The 18,781-nt window shown below is 26.4% G+C and overlaps 3 protein-coding genes across 17 annotated transcripts in view; 1 reads left to right on the forward strand and 2 right to left on the reverse strand.

The window, feature by feature from the left end:
• The window catches only part of LOC100872452 (uncharacterized), an 11,273-nt gene extending 1,298 nt beyond the window's left edge, over window positions 1–9,975 (reverse strand). The window contains exons 1-17 of one of the 11 annotated variants that reach the window (XM_031915907.2): window positions 9,444–9,975; window positions 9,171–9,322; window positions 8,238–8,861; window positions 7,864–8,044; window positions 7,706–7,786; window positions 6,050–7,603; window positions 5,722–5,973; window positions 5,531–5,632; window positions 5,217–5,321; window positions 4,732–4,873; window positions 2,157–4,618; window positions 1,678–2,088; window positions 1,386–1,589; window positions 780–1,312; window positions 389–632; window positions 173–275; window positions 1–99 (exon numbers count right to left, since the gene is read on the reverse strand). The exon at window positions 1–99 is cut by the window's left edge and continues 1,298 nt beyond it. In XM_031915907.2, the coding sequence (XP_031771767.1) occupies window positions 1–99; window positions 173–275; window positions 389–632; window positions 780–1,312; window positions 1,386–1,589; window positions 1,678–2,088; window positions 2,157–4,618; window positions 4,732–4,873; window positions 5,217–5,321; window positions 5,531–5,632; window positions 5,722–5,973; window positions 6,050–7,603; window positions 7,706–7,786; window positions 7,864–7,968 (6,397 nt within the window). In that variant the 5' untranslated portion in view covers window positions 7,969–8,044; window positions 8,238–8,861; window positions 9,171–9,322; window positions 9,444–9,975. Of the gene's footprint in view, window positions 100–172; window positions 276–388; window positions 633–779; window positions 1,313–1,385; window positions 1,590–1,677; window positions 2,089–2,156; window positions 4,619–4,731; window positions 4,874–5,216; window positions 5,322–5,530; window positions 5,633–5,721; window positions 5,974–6,049; window positions 7,604–7,705; window positions 7,787–7,863; window positions 8,045–8,237; window positions 8,862–9,170 lie in introns of all 11 variants that reach the window. The other 10 variants (XM_086910344.1, XM_003692926.4, XM_086910346.1 and 7 more) reach the window with 10 other exon arrangements.
• A 244-nt stretch (window positions 9,976–10,219) lies between these two features.
• Window positions 10,220–13,551, reverse strand: LOC100863665 (PP2C-like domain-containing protein CG9801). 2 transcript variants are annotated; one of them, XM_031919334.2, is made up of 7 exons: window positions 13,416–13,551; window positions 12,250–12,554; window positions 11,925–12,151; window positions 11,649–11,849; window positions 11,259–11,556; window positions 10,679–11,168; window positions 10,220–10,496 (listed from the first exon to the last, which is right to left on the reverse strand). In XM_031919334.2, the coding sequence occupies exons 2-7, from the start codon at window positions 12,414–12,416 to the stop codon at window positions 10,281–10,283; spliced, it is 1,599 nt and encodes a 532-aa protein (XP_031775194.1). In that variant the 5' UTR covers window positions 12,417–12,554; window positions 13,416–13,551; the 3' UTR covers window positions 10,220–10,280. The 2 variants fall into 2 exon arrangements, with proteins under 2 accessions (XP_031775194.1, XP_003697786.1); XM_003697738.4 differs by lacking the exon at window positions 13,416–13,551 and adding an exon at window positions 12,894–13,033.
• On the forward strand, window positions 12,914–18,718 carry LOC100872126 (protein zyg-11 homolog B). Of its 4 annotated transcripts, none has more exons than XM_086910358.1 (10): window positions 12,914–13,104; window positions 13,959–14,206; window positions 14,420–14,591; window positions 14,664–14,858; window positions 14,936–15,330; window positions 15,418–15,563; window positions 15,773–16,161; window positions 16,325–16,694; window positions 16,850–17,189; window positions 17,312–18,718. In XM_086910358.1, the coding sequence occupies exons 2-10, from the start codon at window positions 14,074–14,076 to the stop codon at window positions 17,455–17,457; spliced, it is 2,286 nt and encodes a 761-aa protein (XP_086766484.1). In that variant the 5' UTR covers window positions 12,914–13,104; window positions 13,959–14,073; the 3' UTR covers window positions 17,458–18,718. The 4 variants fall into 4 exon arrangements, with proteins under 4 accessions (XP_086766484.1, XP_086766485.1, XP_086766482.1 ...); XM_086910359.1 differs by lacking the exon at window positions 12,914–13,104 and adding an exon at window positions 13,248–13,308; XM_086910356.1 differs by lacking the exon at window positions 12,914–13,104 and adding an exon at window positions 13,293–13,423.
• Window positions 18,719–18,781: the final 63 nt, after the last annotated feature.

The raw sequence follows: 18,781 nt of genomic DNA on the forward strand, positions 1-18,781 counted from the left end.
TTACAGATACATTAGTTAATGATGGTGATAATTTATCTTCTTCTGTAAGACCAGGTTCAACCTTTGGCACCAATGGCTTTTCTTCTTTTTTAAATTCTTCTACAAAATAAATTTAAAGAAAGATTATTATGATAAGTAAATCAGAATTTATTTATTGATATGTCAATTTTACCATTAACTTTAGCCTCTTGTTCTCGTAACCTATTTAATATACTTTGTTCTTCAGCAACAAAAGTTCTATCAATCATCATTAATTCTGATGTTCTAACTTCTCGCTGTAAATTTAAATTAATTGATTCATATAAACAATTTCATAATATATATTATATTGAATATCAATTATAATTAAATAGAAAGGAAAAAAATTGAAAAAATATTTTTAACGCACCATGCTTTCCATTAAAAGAAGATACGTATATTTATTCATCATAGAATTGAATTTTGATAATAGATGTTTTGCTGTTTCTTCAAACATTTCATCAGCTTTTGCTAAATCCTTAGAACTAAGTACTTGTTCATTTAAACAATGATATCGTACAAGTCGTTTGCAAGCATCACGCTTGCTTAAAAATGGCGTGTTTACATCTGGATTTATCGCACCGTTTTGATCAATTTTCAATTGTTGCTCTAATCTGTAAATATAAAAAATAAAAATATAATAAAAAACATAAAATTTTAATATAAAATTTTTTTACTATAATTTTTAATATATTTTAATATAATTTAATATTTAATATTTTAATATAGAAATTACATTATTGATAAAAATTTATACTCACAAGTCACTACGGTTAATTTGTCTGCAAATTGGGCTAGAAGCAGGTCTTTTCACACCTTGTCTCGGACTTACTAAAGGACTTGAATTATTAGTGGGACTAACAGTTTGCTTATTAGAATTACCACTGTTATTTACAGGACTTTGAATTCTTTGTGATCCTTTGCCAATCATTCTAGGTGAGGCTACCTGTCCTGCAGGAGAGCCACTTTGAACTTGTATTTGAATAGGCGAAGAAAGTTCTTGTTTAACAGGACTTGATATTTGCATATTTGGTTTTATATCTAATGGATCTGTCTGACATTGGGTTGATTGTTGCATTCCTGTTTGCTGAGTTTGAACTGAAGTTAATTGTTGTGCGTTACTCTGCACAGTAGCTACAGAAGTGATTGATGGTGAGAAAATTTGCATATTGGCAGAGGACGGACTTAATATCTGAGCTCCATGATTTTGATAAATCTTGTGCTGTTTTGTGTGCGTTTGATGTACATTTTGATTATTTTGTACACATTGTTGTCCTTGCACATTTTGTGATATCTAAAAATTTTATTAAATAATTAAATAAATGGAAATATAAATAAATATAATTATAGTATGAGAAATTATATACCGGAAGATTGTTTATATAATTATTAGATGAATTGTTTTGTACCGTTGATGATGTACTTGGATTTAAGTTTTGTGAAGTTACTACAGTAGAAGATGTTTGTGTTTGAGTTTGCATAGCTGATGTTTGATTCTTATAAGAATTCTGGGATATTAAATTTGATGCTATTGTTGAAACTGCATTCACACTAAAACTTGTTTCTGTAGCCTATATAGCATTGAAAATTTTTTAATGCTACTTTACATCATAAATTAATTAAAATTTTTATCTTAATAAATACTATAATAAAACTTACACTACTAACGGAATGTGTTGTAGTACTGACAACTTTTCCACTTGCTAAAATTTTTGCTTGTTCTTGATATAACTTTGTTAAAACAGTTTGATCTGGTTGTGCACCTGATTTACGAGTTAATATAGCTTGTATTTGAGATTGTATATTTTTCAATAATTGCTGTTTTTGAGCAGGAAGTTGAATTGTCTGTACTCTTTGAACCATTTGACCATTTGAAGGAATTGATAAATGATTTCCAAGAGATGATGGAAGCATAGGACCATTTGTAACAATTTGAGAAGATTCACTTTTAATTGGATTTGTACTTTGAGATACTATAGTGTTTAATTTATTAGAATTGTCAATTTTTTGAAGATTAGTTGAATTCGTTGATATCATTGTTGGACGAGAAACCGTAATTGTTTTCGTTACCTGTTATTACAGTAAATTAACAATAAAAGAAACAGTAGATAAAAAAACAAAAAGGAATCTACACGTACCTGTGTATTTCCAGTATTTTGAGTAGTAACAGCAGTTTTTGTTCTTTTAATAATTTTTGCCTTCTTTGGTTGATTACCTAAATTTCTGATTTGTTGTTGATTTAGATTATCAATAAATTGACTAGGAAAATTAGAATTTTGAATTTGTATATGTTGTGGCATTTGAGAAGGTGCAGCTTGTACTACAATATTCTGTATATTATTTTGAATTGTAGGAGCTCCACCAGAACTATTTACAATTATTTGACTTGTTGGAGTATTAATTTGCACTCCTTGTAAATTCTGATTATTTGCATCTGGTTCACCAATCACTATTTTTTGAGTTTGGTTTTGATTTTGTACCTGATTACTTGCATTTAATTGTCCTGCTAAAAGTTGTTGCAATAGCTGTTGACTAATTACTTGCATTTGCCCATTTGCATTTGCAATTAATAATTGATCATTAGGATTCAAATTACTTAATGCATTTAAAATTTCAGGAGTAATTTTTGGAGCATTATTCAATATATTATTTGTTGCTGAATTAAGCATTGTTGTAGTTTGGGTTTCTATTTTTTGAGATTCATTTTGTTGCATAGTATTTGCAGGAGAAGCATTTGTGATAACAATATTTTGATGTTGATTATTTTGTGTATTTAATCCTGGTTGTATAGCATTAACTGTATTCTGGGATTCAAAATGATGTGTATTTACAGAAGAAAACGTGTTTGCTGCAACAACTTTTTGTTGTTGTACATTTACATTTTGTTGTACACTTGTATTATGTAAAATAGCAGATGTATTTTGCTGTTGCATACTTGTAATAACATTTTGTTGTGTATGAGTTAAATCACCAATGCCAGTCTGTAAATTTTGTTCAATATTTTGTACATTACTAGCTGCATTTTGCTGTAAAACATTAATTGTATTTTGTTGAATACTAGAATGTTGTTGTAAAACATTCATAGCATCATGTTGCATAGTATTGCAAGAACTTTGTTGTTGTAACATATTTAAAGAGTTATGCTGAGCATTTGATCCAGAAGTTTGAAGATTTTGTTCAAAAACTTGTTGGACATTTTGAGTTTGCACAGTCTGTGCTGTTATTTGTTGATGTTGATTATGTTGATATATTGGAGTTTCTTGTTGCAATGTTATTGACTCTTGTTGATTTCCTTGCTGATGGCTCTGATTATTTTTTGTCATGTTATGTTCATTTTGTATAGTTAAATTATTTGATAAAGATTTTTGAACATGAGCATTTTGAGATATTTTATTTAAATTTTGTCGCATATTCGTAGTAACACAAGCATTGGTAAGTCGTACTTGACTAGATTTTTGTGTAGAAACATGAGAATTTTGTTGATTATTAGATGCTTGACTTGTATTAGTCAATCGAGAATTTTGTACATTGAATGTAGTACATGAAGGTTTTGTTGCTAAAATATCAGAAGCGAGAACGTTACTGTTTGGTTGTGAAAGGCTAGAATTAGATGATTGATTAGATTTTGTAGTTTGTGTGAGATTTTGTACATTAATATTTTTTGATGCTTGCATATCCAAGGTTTGTAAAGATACAAGATTGTTTTGAACACAAACATTTAACACAGGACTGGATTCTTGAGGAACATTTACACTTTTTTGCTGATTATTTGATTTTGAGCATACTTGTACATGCTGTGGACTAGTAGCACAAGTAATACTTTGTGGAGCTGCAGAACTTACAGTAGTAGTAACTGTTGAAACATTAGATGGTAAAGGTGATTTAACAAATTTTTGTCTTTGTAATATAGTATTTTGTGTAGATTGTGTTGTCGTTTGTGCTTGTCCAAGAAGATGAGAAATAATTGGTGAATTTTGTCCACCACTTTGTGTTAATGATCGTATCAAGGCTTGAGCAGTTGCTTGATCCATTTCAGGTTGATTTAATTCTGGAGTACGATGTAAGACAACTCTTCCATCCTCTCCAAGAGCAAATCGTAATTGTCCCTGTATTGTATTCTGCACAGGCATCTGAAGTTGGGCAACAAGTTGGCTATTAAATGTTTGAGATGCAGAAGTTTGTGTATTCGTTGTATTTGGTGCAGGTACTTGTATCAGATTCTGAGCAGAACTAGTAGGTATTGTTACATGAGATGAAAGTTGTCCCAAATTTTGTCCTGTATTTGATTCAACTTGAACTTGACAAGAGACATCTGATTCTGTTGTAAGATCAGTATCAAAAATATCATCATCATCACCAATTCCAGATATTTTCATTATACTAGCAAGATCCAATTTTGGTGGTTCATCATCTTTTCGTTTTGCTTTCTTTTTCTTTTTTGCTTTTTTCTTGGGAGGTGGTAACAAAGTTTGTTCAACAGTTTGTGAACATGATGTGTTACCAGTATTAGTATTCGAACCTACTTGTGAAATTTGTGGTTGTGGACTTTGTACCATTGCATTTTGAATCACTATAGAATTACCAGTCCCTGAATTAGCAGCTACATTAAAAAATAAATAATTTTTAATAAAAAAATAAAAATTTTATTATTCTCAAAAATTTAAAAAAAATTAATTTAAAATAATTATATAAAATATAATTATAAAAACTTACAAGGTGCAGGACTAGAAGGAGTATGTCTAATTACTGGAGATGCAGCTGGAGGAAAACCATTAGGTACAGCAAAAAAGGTAGGTGTAATGCCTTGTAATTGCATACCTTGTGCTGTAACAACTCTTACTAACTGCTGTTGTAACTATAAAAAGAAAATAGATTTTATATATGAAATAAATATATTTCATTTGTTATTTAAAAAAAATTTTTTTTAAATATTATTTTGTTATTATTTCTATGTATTTTTCAACATTATTCTACTTTTTACATTAAAAATAAACTTATCTATAACTCAGATGCCAATAATATAGATAAAAATAAAACATAAAATGCATATAAAATCCAATTGATGATATAGCATATAAAAATGTTGATGAATTTGAATAATATTTAAAATAATACATAAAAATAGTTTTGTAAAGTATTAAGTAAGCAATGATTATGAACATGATGAAGTTGAATGATTGAATGGATGAAACCATCACCTGTGCAGTATGTGTTTGTTGTTGGGCGCTGGCTGGCGTTCTTAGTATGAGTTGAACACCACCTGGTTGTTGCTGTACAATAACAGGTCCAGTTGACGGCAAAACCTATGTATGAAATGTGATAAACATATGAAGCATAAAGCAGATATTTGTGATAAAATGCATATAAGCTGTTATAATATAAATATATTAAGCATTTTGAAAATAGTTTATACAATATTGGTAATAGCTAGAACAGGCACAATGTGTATATTTTTAAATGATCACATACTGAACAGACATGCATATAATAAACATATTAAATACGTTATTACCTGATTTAATAATAAACCTTGTGCTGTTGGTATCATTGTAGCTGTAGTAGGATTTGGTTGTGGTCCAGCAAGAACCAATTGTGGTTGAGTTTGTTGTGTTACCTTAAAATAATTTAATAATATATGTTTCAATAAGAAAATAATGAAATTATTATTCTAAAATATTAATATATTTCAACAAAATATATTACTTGATTTGTAATTGTAGTAGTAACGCGTTGTTGTTTTTGCTGTGATCCAGCAGTTTGTTGATTTGGAGGTTTTGGTAAAATTTGTGGTGGCTGTTTTGCAGGTTTAGTTGCAGCTATTTGAATTTGTTGATTTCCAATTAAATGTGTCCTAGTTACCAATTGTGTTGGCGTTGATTGATAACCCTGTGGTGTACCATGAATTATTTGCAATACTTGCATACCTTGTTGAAGTATTGGTGTATTAGGTCTAACCTGAAAATGGAATAAATGTTAAAAAATTATTTTATGTCAAATTATTTTTTTTTTTAAATATGGATCTATTTCTTACCACAGGTGGACCAGGACTTCCACCAGGTGCTGGACTTCTGTTGTTTAAAGAGTTATTTCCACTTAATAGATGAGGGCTTTTTGCAGGAGGATATGGACTAAGTACAGGACTCTGTATTTGACTAACACTCATTGGACTCTGCATTGGACTTTGCATTTGTATATTAAAATTATTGTTTGATGTTGATGTTCCAACAGGACTTGGACTATTTCTATTAGATTGTATTGAATTTGATGCTGGACTTCTAAGTAATAGTCTGTTAGGACTAGGACTTGGTGTAGGTGGTGCAATGTTAGATGCTGGACTTTTTAATGGTATTGAAAATGGACTGCTTGGAGAACTAATATTTTGACTTTGAATATTTTGCATAGATTTTACAGTATTTATTGTACTGACCACATTTGATGGCTGAGATGAGCCCGTTAATGTTACTGATGAACTTAAACCAGGGTTAATTCCCTGTGAATATTGTCGCTGAGGTTGAAATCCAGTTGATTGAGAAGAACTTAGAGAAGATGTATGACTCAGTGACATATTCGGTTCATTTGATGCAGATATATGCTGCACATTAGATGTTGATACATTAGATAAATTTGAATGCATAGTACCAAGATGTGAAATATTTGTAGTAAGATTCACGTTTGAAGTGTGATTCACATTTGTTGTAGTTGAATGAATTGGTTCACTAGAAGTACTTGTAAATATACTGGAACTCGTCAAAGTACCAGTATTTGATATTTGTGAAATGGTAGAAACGTTTGAATTTGGATGTTGCGATATCGCAGAACTTGGTACATGTGCAATATTTGATCCAACAATATGTGGTGCGATGCTTTGTATACTTTGTATGGTTTGGAATGGAAATTGTGTACTACTGGAATTCAGACTGGTTTGAGTCAACCCAGTTGTTAAAGCATTAATAGATCGATTAAGACCTTGATTTATACTGGTAGTCGTTAAATTTGTATTTATATTTGGATTAATAGTAGTTAAACCAGATACACCAGAGCCTGGAGATGTAAAGTTTGTGCTTAAACTAGTAACATTCTGGTTTATGTTTGAATTTAAACTTGTCAAATTCTGATTTACATTGGTAATTCCAGTATTTACACTGGGTAATCCAGAATTTATACTTGTTGAATTTAATGTATTGAGTCTATTAATTCCAGTATTTATATTATTTATATCCTGTCCCAAACCAGATAAACCATTATTAATACTGTTTGAACCAATATTTGAAGTTAAATTTGAATTTATGGTATTCAAGTGATTAAGGCTAGGATTTATTGTAGTTAGTCCTGTATTTATATTTGGCAGACCCAAATTGAGCAGAGGATTTGATGTAGTGATAACATTAGATGTAAGGGATGTAAGGCTGGTATTTAAAAGTGATAGTGGCAATCCCATATTAAGGCCCACCCCGAAAGTGGGGGTGGCCGGGGGTAGGCCCATACCAGTCCCAGAGGGATTTATGGTACCCTGATTTAAATGGTTTAATTGATTTACATATACTATGTGATTTCCAGTCGTTGATCCATTTCCTTGGTCTTGTGGCTGTAAGTTTTTAATAACAAATTTAATATAAAATTTAATATAAACAAATATTATTTATTTATTTTCATAAGTAATGTTTGAAATGAACATATATTTACTTACATTATTTGATGTTTGTTGTAAAGCAAATGTTAATGATTGACCACTCGAATTTTGAGCCTGTAGTTGTTGTAACTGCTGTAACTAAAATGAGTTACAGTAAAAATACGATATTGAGAACTATAATTCTTAAATTAAATTTTTAATTAAAAAATTCATACTTGTTGATGTGTCAAAACAGCAACGGGATTATTACGCCGAGCAGTCGGGGAAGTTGTAGAGGATACTGAGTCCCCGAGAAGAGGGCGTGACTGAGGCTGCTGCATGCCCACGCAGCCCCTCTTTACTCTGGGCAGCGTCTAGCCACCTTTTCAGTTTATCTATATTCGCTTCTATATACTCCTATATATATTTTTAATAAATTATGAAAATTATTAATCAAAATAATAATAAGATTAAGATTAAATATAATAAAATTATAAAATTATAGTTATAAAAATAAAAATCTTTTTTTAAATATTTTTATTTTTTAAAAATTTATAAGATGGTTTATACATCTTTTTTACATATCTTATAAAATAACTTTACAACTTACCACTCATGAATTACAACTTAATGACAATAGGAGATTGTATTTGCGCTACGGCGCCATTCAACGCGTCTGCGACCTACGTCTCCTATTCCTGTCATGCATGTAACTTCTTACTTCATCTGTTATTTAGGTAATACCCTTTTATTTTTTCAAAATAAATTTATTTAGGATGTTGATGTTTATATTCAATATCACACTCTGATGTTAACCATGTTTGAATATTAATTTCTTGCATATGACAGTAGGTAGTTCTCTTTCGAACTACATTATCCATTAAAGAATAATTGAACAATTGCATTTTGAAAGTATTTTGACTTATCCTTAAAGCACATCTGTTGCAAAATTACATCCATGTATAAATACAATTGAACTACATTTTTCCATGACATAACATTAAAAATTGAATATATAAAACAATTCTATGTCACTTTATATATGTGGTATATTTTGTATTATCCCAATATAACATTTAATATATATTTTTTAATAATTTTTAAATATTTAAAGCATTAATATCAAGACATTTTATATTTGAATTATAAACATAGTTCAAGATTTGTTTCAAATTGTTTACCAATATCATATACACTACTTATAACTTCACAAATCTTATATTTAATTTGTACCCTGTAACATATAAACAATATTCAATTAGTCATCATAAGTAAAATAAAAAAAAAATTTATAATTTCATTCAAATAATATTATTTCTTTCTGAATTTGTACGAAACTATTAATATTTAAACTTGCTAAAATTTGTTTTATAAAGCAAAATATATAATACTGTTATAAATCAATGTCATATACACTATATGAATTAACTATCACATTATATGACAAAATTATATTTATAAATATAAGTAACTAGTTTAAAGTGAAAAAAAGTTTGGTACAAAAATTCGACAGCTGGAAGCATATTTTGAGGTTATAACTTACGCGCCTGTGTGCAAGCATACGTGCCACACAAGCCACTTACACGCATACAAGAATCGCATACATCTCACTCTCACTTATAGGTACCAGCGGCGCGCGGATGCACACAACAAAAGTCCAACTGACAAGGCGTAAACAAAAGAAAAAGCAACCATCTGTGAAAAATTTTCCGGTTCGAATAGCTAAGAAACCCAAAGAAGGTATCCTAGATACGAGTATTTCATATTGACGCAGAAAAATGCGAATAGCGTCGTGATGAAAAATTGTCAATATTACCTCCGCGAACGCGGTTTTGCCACCCGTGTTTTCTTCTCGCGATTTTTCGTTTTTTCACACTTTTTTTGACATGATTTTAATTCTAAGCACAATATTTTATTCCTTTACAAACAGAAACAACATACATGAAGTATGTAAAAAGAAAAATTCTTCTTAAAATAATAAACTTTTCTGGCACACGACAGTTCCATGTACGCGTTACACTATTCGGTGGCAACGGCCATCATGTATTTGTCAAGGCTGCCATTAGTACAAGTCTATAAAATCCTAAAGCTTTTACCATTGGCGACACCTTGATTGTGATATTGTAACTTTTTACAGTACTCATTTAACAAAATCTTTATTTTGATTGGCTAATATTTTAGTTATAACCAATCAGTAAATAGAAAGTATTGGTGATTTTAATACAATAGCTTTTTGAAAATTTTAAAATAAGACAAATTGGTAAATATTTTTACTTAATGATATTTCTAATATGTAATATATTCAATAATAAATATAGTGTTTTAAAATAAAATTGTAAATTTTTATTTATAAATAATCTTTAAAATTATTTATCAATACTTTTAGTTATTTTATTATATATATATATATATATATGTAATATAACATGAATATATTCATATATACATTTTATTTGCTATAAAAACTCTATGAATTGAATTTATAATGAAGTATTATCATATATATTTTTTTATTTTAAATAATAAAAAAATTATGTAAACAACTCATAATAAAATAATAATTTTAATTTAATTTACTTAAGAAAATATCACTATTGAAAAAATTCTAATTTATTAATTTCCTTACAAATTAAAATTATAATTTATTGATTAATTATAAACCATATTCCGAATTAATAGATCCAACTACATATGCTACGACTGTTGCATGATCTAATTTTCCAGGAATCATGGAAACTTTGTCCAAAGTTTTTATTCGTCGAGTTCTTTGTTCTTGTTTAGAAAGTTGAATTAATTGGCCATCTTTATTTTGTGCATAATATAAATCTGTATCTTCCAATATTCGTCTTTTAGCGGCAGTTATGCGTACCTTATTATATGTAAAAATTAAATTTATGTTAGTATTTAAAATTAGCATTTTATTTTATTATATGATATATGTATATAACATATTTTAGCTTTATTTTTTGCTTATTAAAAAATTAATGAAATCATGCAATTCATGTACGTTTTGCATATTGTATTATTAAATTTTAATATTAGATAACTTACAGCAAAATCTAAGAGAAGTTCACAAAGATGTTTGGCACTATTACATGGTGGACCTTCTCCAGATACACCCCTTCTTAATAAATCTTCCATTCTAAGCAATGTGAGTTCATGTCTTTGATATGCTTCAACTACAGGCAAATTAGATTTATTTTTATTACTGTTGCCAGATTCTGTATGTCTCAAGTTTTCTGCAGACTTTCGACGTGTTTTTGATCTTCCTTCGCTATGATTTTTTACATTTGAATCAGGTACAGAATTGTGACATGGTAAGATAGCAAATTTTCCAACTACAGGATCAAAATTATCCGAAATTCCGTCACTAGTTAAGAATACAATATCTCCTTTTTCAACTTCTGTCATAGCAAGAGTCAAATTATTCAATTCAGGATTAGAACCATCCACAGGTCCTAATGCTCCAAGAGCATCACGCATATCACGCATACAATGAATATCATGAGATCCTCTTGTTATTTCTCTTACTCCAGTTTTCCTACCAATGTTGTTTAAAAATATTGTTTATATCTCATATAATATCCTAATTTAATATTTTTATAAAATTTTTAATTTTTATTCATATTACCTTGAATATACATAAGCTAAACTGTCACCAACATTACAGGTACATGCCATATATTTAATTTGTTCTGTATTAGAATCAGAATTTGGCAGTGGAAGAACTGCACATACAGTTAATGTTGTAAGCATTCCTTGCTCTTGTAAAATTAATGAATGTGCAGCATGGAATGAACGAAGTAATGCTATAAAAACATCTTTTGTTGTATTCATTTTTCCATTAATTGAAGGACAAAAAAGAGCCTTATTTAAATATTCCATACTTCCATGTATTGCAGATCTAGCTGCAATACTTGCTTTAGTACCTAATATAATTTTATTCTATTAAAAAATATATACATTCCTATATTTTTATTTAATATTATTTAAAATAAATAACTATTTTCTATAACCATACCCCAATTAACACCATCAGCAAGTGCCAAAATAGCTGAATTTGATCGTGCTACAATACCAAAACAATCTGCTATTGGTTCTCCATTATTTGTATTATTTGTAGGATTTTTCTCATATAATGTAGTAGCAATTCCATAAACCATTTCATGAGGATTAAACCAATCAACAACACCAGCAATTGTAGGAGTCGTTGTTGTTGATACTAAAAAAAAAATAATTTTTTTAAATATATTTTTCATTATTTCATAATTTCATATATATATATTATAATACATACTATTTCTATATTGTTCTCCTTGATCCAACATATCAATGTAATCTATATCAATATCATTAATACTTAAATGTCTTTGTTGTATATTAACAGTTGTAAGTCCATTATCTGGGCCAGTATGAGCAGCAACTACATCTTTATCTTCTTGGAAATTTCCAAGTTGTCTAATTGGTAGTTCTTCTGGATTTCTACCATGCAAAATTGCTGGTCCCTCTTGCTTAGTTTCCAAACTGAAAATGTTATAAAATTTATATGTTATAAAATAATTTATATGTTATATATTTACTTAAAATATTCATGAATAAAAATGCATTAAAAAAATTATTACCCATCAAGATATCGGGTAATAAAACAACCGCTTGTAAAATCTTGTGTTAATGATCTTGGACTACGTAAAGTTTGTTCTCCTTGACTTATATTTTCTACAGCTCCTGCCAAGTTGCTAATAGATAACTGTCGCATAAAACCAGCAACTTTTTTTCTCAAACTTGGCATTCTTTTAATTAAAAATTAAATTTAAGTGCAAGTGAAATAATCAATACCAAATATCATTTAACATGACTTTATAAGACAACTGATATATATCAGTATATTTAAATCATTTTATTTTTAAAAGTACATCCTTGTTTAAACCTTAAAAATAATGAAAAAATTTTATCTTAATTATAAATTTTGTATTATCATTTCAAAAAAATTAAAAAATTTATATTTATACTTATAATTATAATCGAAAGATTTAATATAATATACAAGTAATTAAATGATTAAATATTAAATATAATTTTTAAAATGAAAAATCTATATTTTTGATAATTTCTTTATTCTTTAAATTTTGAAATATTATTATTATTATATATTAAAATAAATATAAGATTTATTAAAAATAAATACTTTGAAACAATCTTTATATAAACATTATAATTATACTTAGAAAAAATTCTGATTATTGAGAATTAAAATTGTAATACATACTGAAAAGCACATCGTTTTCCACTTTACCGCCATATTGATAGTGTGTCAATAACCGAATTCCTTTATGAATAAAGTTTTTACTTCATTATGTTTACAAGAATAACAAGATTTCTATATTAAAAAATGTTTTAAGTTTTATCTATAGATATCTTTCACAAAATAAATTTTTTCATTAAAAACAATAAAAATGCCAGATTTTTGCAATATTGAGGTATGTATATTCAAAATCATCATAAATCATATAAAACAAATTTTAAAATTAATTCGAACAAAAAAGTTATAATTGATATTCATCTTTAATTCTATCATTGAACTTGATAATCATATTCATATATTTAACAATATATATACGTCTATATTGTACTTTTTAATCTGTTTTGACATTTAGCAAGTCAATATGGCGTTCTCTCCACAGGTGAGAGACTACAATTTTCTGCAATTGTTTTCACAATTGTGTTTCAGTGCTATTTATAAAAAAGTTTATATAATAATTTAATGATTTTTTAAAAATATTACACTCACATAATAAAGTTTAGTATATTTAATAAGTAACTTTCCAATTTCATAAATTTCTTTTAATACGTGTTATAATGTGCTTAAATGCATAGTGACACAAATATTTATTTCATTCAATGTGAACTTATCATTACGTAATCATTATTTAAAATTCTGTCATCTGTATGTTGGAAATAAAATTATTCATATAATTTTTTTTGATATTTTCTTTATATATTGACGCATATATAATTATATTATTTTTTAAGTAAGATAGATGTAGCATATTTTTAATATTTTAAAAAAATTTATCATTATAAGAAAATTAAAAATTGTGCATACAATTTAATTTTTTCGCGGATGATATATCTATTAATTTTCATAAAAATTGGTGTATTTCATTTTACATAGTGTATGTTTAACATTAAAAATTTTAAATTCTGAAAATAGTGTATCAAATATACATTATATATATATATATATATATATATATATATATATATATATATATATATATAATGTAAATGTAATGTAATATATATATATGAATGTGTATATGTGTTGTAACAGATTTTTTGAAATAAATATGAAAGAATGAAATGTTAGACCATTTGAAGTAATCAATTCTTTAAGAAGCTACAAAGAAAATAAAGAAAGAATATTTGTGTGTAAATAAGAATATAAAATGTTTGAGTCTCCGAAAAGTCTCCTTGAGGTTTGCATTGATTTTATTTGTAATAATGTTTTGGATTTATGTGATGTACATCTTGGTGATACAGAAGAACATTCCCCTAATTCATTGGATACAACTACTTGCAGTAAGTTTTAAAAATAAAAAGAATTTTAATTATATATCTATTTATATTTTATAATTATGTATCTTATTTATATTTTATATTATTATTGAAGAAATTTTATAAAAATTAATAGAAGTCATTTTATAGTATAATAATTTTTTATGAAGTCTTAAATCAATTTTTTTTTATTAAATAATAATAATAATATAGATATATTTTTGAATGCAATAATAGGTAAAGCATCTAATGATGGATCATCGAGTTCAGCAACAAGACTTAGTTTTAGACATCCAGATGCTTTTTTACCAGCTGAAGTATCAGAACAATTATTGGCTAATCTTTGTGAGAAAAAAACATTATCTGATTTGACAATTACACTTTTTAATTCAAAATCTACCAGGTTAAGGTATTTATATTTCATTTTTTAAGTATGTAAATTTATATGTAAAAAATATTAATTTTTTATTGCCATTTATAGGCATGTACGATTAAAAGATGCATCTGCATTATCAACAAAAGGTTTAAAAGTTTTAAAACAACATAAAGTGGTAGATTTGATGGTAAATGGTTTAAAAATAACTGTTAATGATCTGATAAGTTGTTTAGGTGATTGGAGTGTACAAAATCTTAGATCATTGAGTGTAGCAAAAGGAAGTTTTATAGATTGTTCACGGTATTCAACATTATCTTTATAAATATAATTAAAAATATTCTATCTATGTATAATATTTAAACTATATTTTATAATAGGTATTGTGTGGTAGTAACATTAAGTAAATTGAGGTCATTGCATACATTAAATGTATCAGGTACAGAATTTAATAAACATGGATTGGAAATAGTAGTTGAGGATCTTCCCCTTTTAGAAAGTTTAGATATTTCATGTACAAAAGTTGATGATATAACACCATTAAAAAAGTGTAAAAATCGTTTAAAAACACTTAATATGTATAACTTAAAGATAAATGAAAGTGCAGATTTAATTTCAGTATTATTGGAGTTGAATGAATTAAGAAATTTAGATATTTCAGATGAAAAAGATATGCATGCTCTTAATTGTGTGTTGGGGCCTGAAAAGCCAAAAATAACAGATTTTTTAAAAGCTGTGCACTGTATGCCATATCTAACTAGTTTAGATTTATCTGGTAACTATATAATGATATAATATATATTATTTTATTTTTGTAATACATAAAATGATTTAATAATTTCTATTTTATCACTCAAAATAGGTAAGGGTGATATAGATCCAAAAGATTTGAAAGAATTTATAAAAGCTCACACACACTTAAGGTTTTTGGGACTTGTAAGTACAGATGCTTGTTATGATGACAGTTTAACAAATCCAACAGATGAATACTATAGGCCTGGACTTGTTGTAAGTATTAAAGAATATTATAATGTAAAGAATAGAAGAAAAAATAATTATTAATTATAAATACATAATTATATAAAAATATTTATAGCAATAATAAACTGTTTACAAAAATTTTATTTAAATATTTCTATTCACATTTTATCAAATTATGATTATATAAAAAGAAAAATATTTAAATATTCTAATATAATATTTAATATTTATTTTAGGTTACTGGTACAGCAACAGAATCTCAAATCTTAGAAGGTCTTAAGAGATATACATGCAGACCACTTTATCTTGAGAAATGTTTATTTAATTTATTCCGTTTGACACATAATTTTCTTGAATCTCGGATTGATGTTATAAAGTTAGTATTACCTGCAATGAGAGAACATCCACAAGAAGTACGTATACAAGTGCCATGTACTGCATGTCTTTATAATCTCACTAAAGGTGAATTCTCCATCATGATTCACCCATCAATTCTTAAACAAGTTGTTGAATTAACAATGATAGCAATGGAATCTTATCCAACCAACTATCGACTTCAGATGAATACATTATTAATTTTATGTAGTGATAGAATACTACAGGAAATAACTTTTGACAAATATAGGTAATTGAACTTGATAAAATTATATATTTTATTTTAAAAATGTAATGTAAATATAGCAAATATTTTTTATTATAATTTATATGTTTAAATTTATTCATTTATCACATATAAATTAAAAAATATCAATTAAATTTATAACAATTTAATTATTTTCCATTTGTAGATGTGCAAGATTAGTATTAAATTCTTTGTTAACATTTAATGAACCATCAATGAATCGTATGTCTGTTGCTATTTGCTCTATATTAGCAGCAAAAATATCAACAGTAGAAACATCAATGCTTGGTGCTCAACCTCAGTATATGTCTAAATTATTAGCAATGGTTAGAACTAAAGTTGAATCAAAATCAGTAGATATAACAATGAAATTTACATTAAGTGCTCTATGGAATTTAACCGATGAAAGTGCTACAACATGCGAAGTCTTTTTAGATGAAGGTGGAATGGAATTATTTCTTGAAGTATTAGAAAGTTTTCAAGGACAATTTAGTGTTGAAACTAAAGTACTTGGCTCATTAAATAATATAGCAGAGGTTTGTAACAGTTAATTTAATTTTTCTTTTTAATTATATTAATTTTTTTAAAAAAATAAATTTATTTTTTTAATTATATAAATAATTATTAAATTTAAACAATTTAATCATAAAAAATATAGATTAACACAATTATATTTTATAACGTTTTATAGGTAGTTCATTTGAGACCAAGACTTATGCAGCCTAGGTTCATCTCTATGCTCTCTACATTGTTGACATCTGTACATATTGATGTATCTTATTTCGCAGCAGGTATTGCTGCACATTTGCTTAGTGATGGTCCACGTGCATGGGCTGCAATATCTTCATTACCAAGTAGAGATGAATTATTAGAACAATTAGCTCATACTATAACACATTGGCAAACTCCTCAAGGAGAAATGGTTGCATATAGAAGTTTTCATCCATTTTTTTCACTTTTGCTTTGTCGAAATGCTTATCCTGTTCAACTTTGGGCAGTTTGGGCAATACATCATGTATGCACAAAAAATCGTAAGTAATAATATTTCACATATGAAATTTTTTTAAATGAATATGAATATTAAATAATTTGATATAAAATTAATATTATTATCTGTATATTATATTATATTTATATCACTAAAATTTTGTAGCAAAACGTTATTGCAGTATGCTAATCAGAGAAGGTGGAGTAGAAATATTAAAATATTTAGAAAATATGCATACAGAACACACAACAAGACCAAAGTTACAAAGTTTATGTCGATCAATTTTGGAGACACTTGAATTACATTCTTAATAATCACTATTGCCTTCCAAAACAAAATTTACACTACTGAAGTTGGTATACTAGTCAATGTTTATTTCAATGCAATCTTATATCCTGTTCTTTAGACCAAATAATTAAAACTATATATGAACATGGATATTTATCGAAGAAGGACTAAAATGAATAAAGTCCAAGATATTGCTATTAAATTCTGTAGATTTAAATTGAAGACCTGAATTATAAAGAATAGCTATGCATTATAAAATATATATAGATTTCAAAAATATGCTGAATATAGAATAAATTATATTTCTATATCTGAGAATCAAAACAACTTAAGTTATTTAGAGAGAAAAAATCTATAATCTTGAAGATTTGAAGTTATTTATATTAGTGAATCTTTGTTATTTAATATTTTTTTTTTTAGTTTGATAAAATAAAAAGATAGCAATAATATATGTGCATATATATTTGAAATTTGAAAGAAATGGACTCTTAATTATTATAAATTTAAATCATGATTATTATAAAAAAAAATCAATATTTAAAAATTGCATTGAGCTTAAAAGAAATAAATTTTTAATGTTTTAATATCATAATTATATTTTTAAATTATATTGATTTAATGTCCATAAAAAATAATTTACTTGAAAAAAAATTTAACCAATTTACTTATCTGTTATAAATTGTATAAATAAAAATATAATTAATATTTAAAATTTCAATCTATAATAAATTGACTATTAAAGTAGTTTGTTGCAAAATTTATATAATTTACTAAAATATATAAAATTTATTTTGATTTTTATTATATATATTTTTTCTTAAAATTAAATACTAATAGAAGTATTTTTTGGCCGTAAAAATAATTAAAATACTAATACATTAAAAATAACGAAAAGAAAACGGCAATTAGATTAGAATCTTAAAATATGATATGCTTTAAAAATATAATTTGTTTGCATTATTGTGTAGTTACTAAAAAATACAATAATATCTTGTTATACTGTATTTTTAGCATCTTAAATTCAGGTCTTCAATGTTTTCTGTTACATCTTATTCACAATCTTTCCATTAATTGAAAACTCTTTAGAGATTAATTGTGCATTTATATGCCTTCAGAGATATAAAAAAATACAAATTTCTAATAAAACATATATAATAATATTCTGGTTATATCTGTTATTAAAATATTAATTTGTGAACAAAATTTATTCATCTGATAACATTAATTGAAATATAAAAATATCAATTTAAACAATACTGAATGTTAATAAATGCAAATCGCTAATTTTTTGAAGTTAATTTTTTATTTAACCTATTCTTTATAAAATGATATTACACATAAATATGC

This window comes from Apis florea, unplaced genomic scaffold (assembly GCF_048593485.1).
Source record: "Apis florea isolate Af1SG1 unplaced genomic scaffold, ASM4859348v1 contig_3170_pilon, whole genome shotgun sequence".
In the NCBI taxonomy this organism is placed as follows: Eukaryota; Metazoa; Arthropoda; class Insecta; order Hymenoptera; family Apidae; genus Apis; species Apis florea.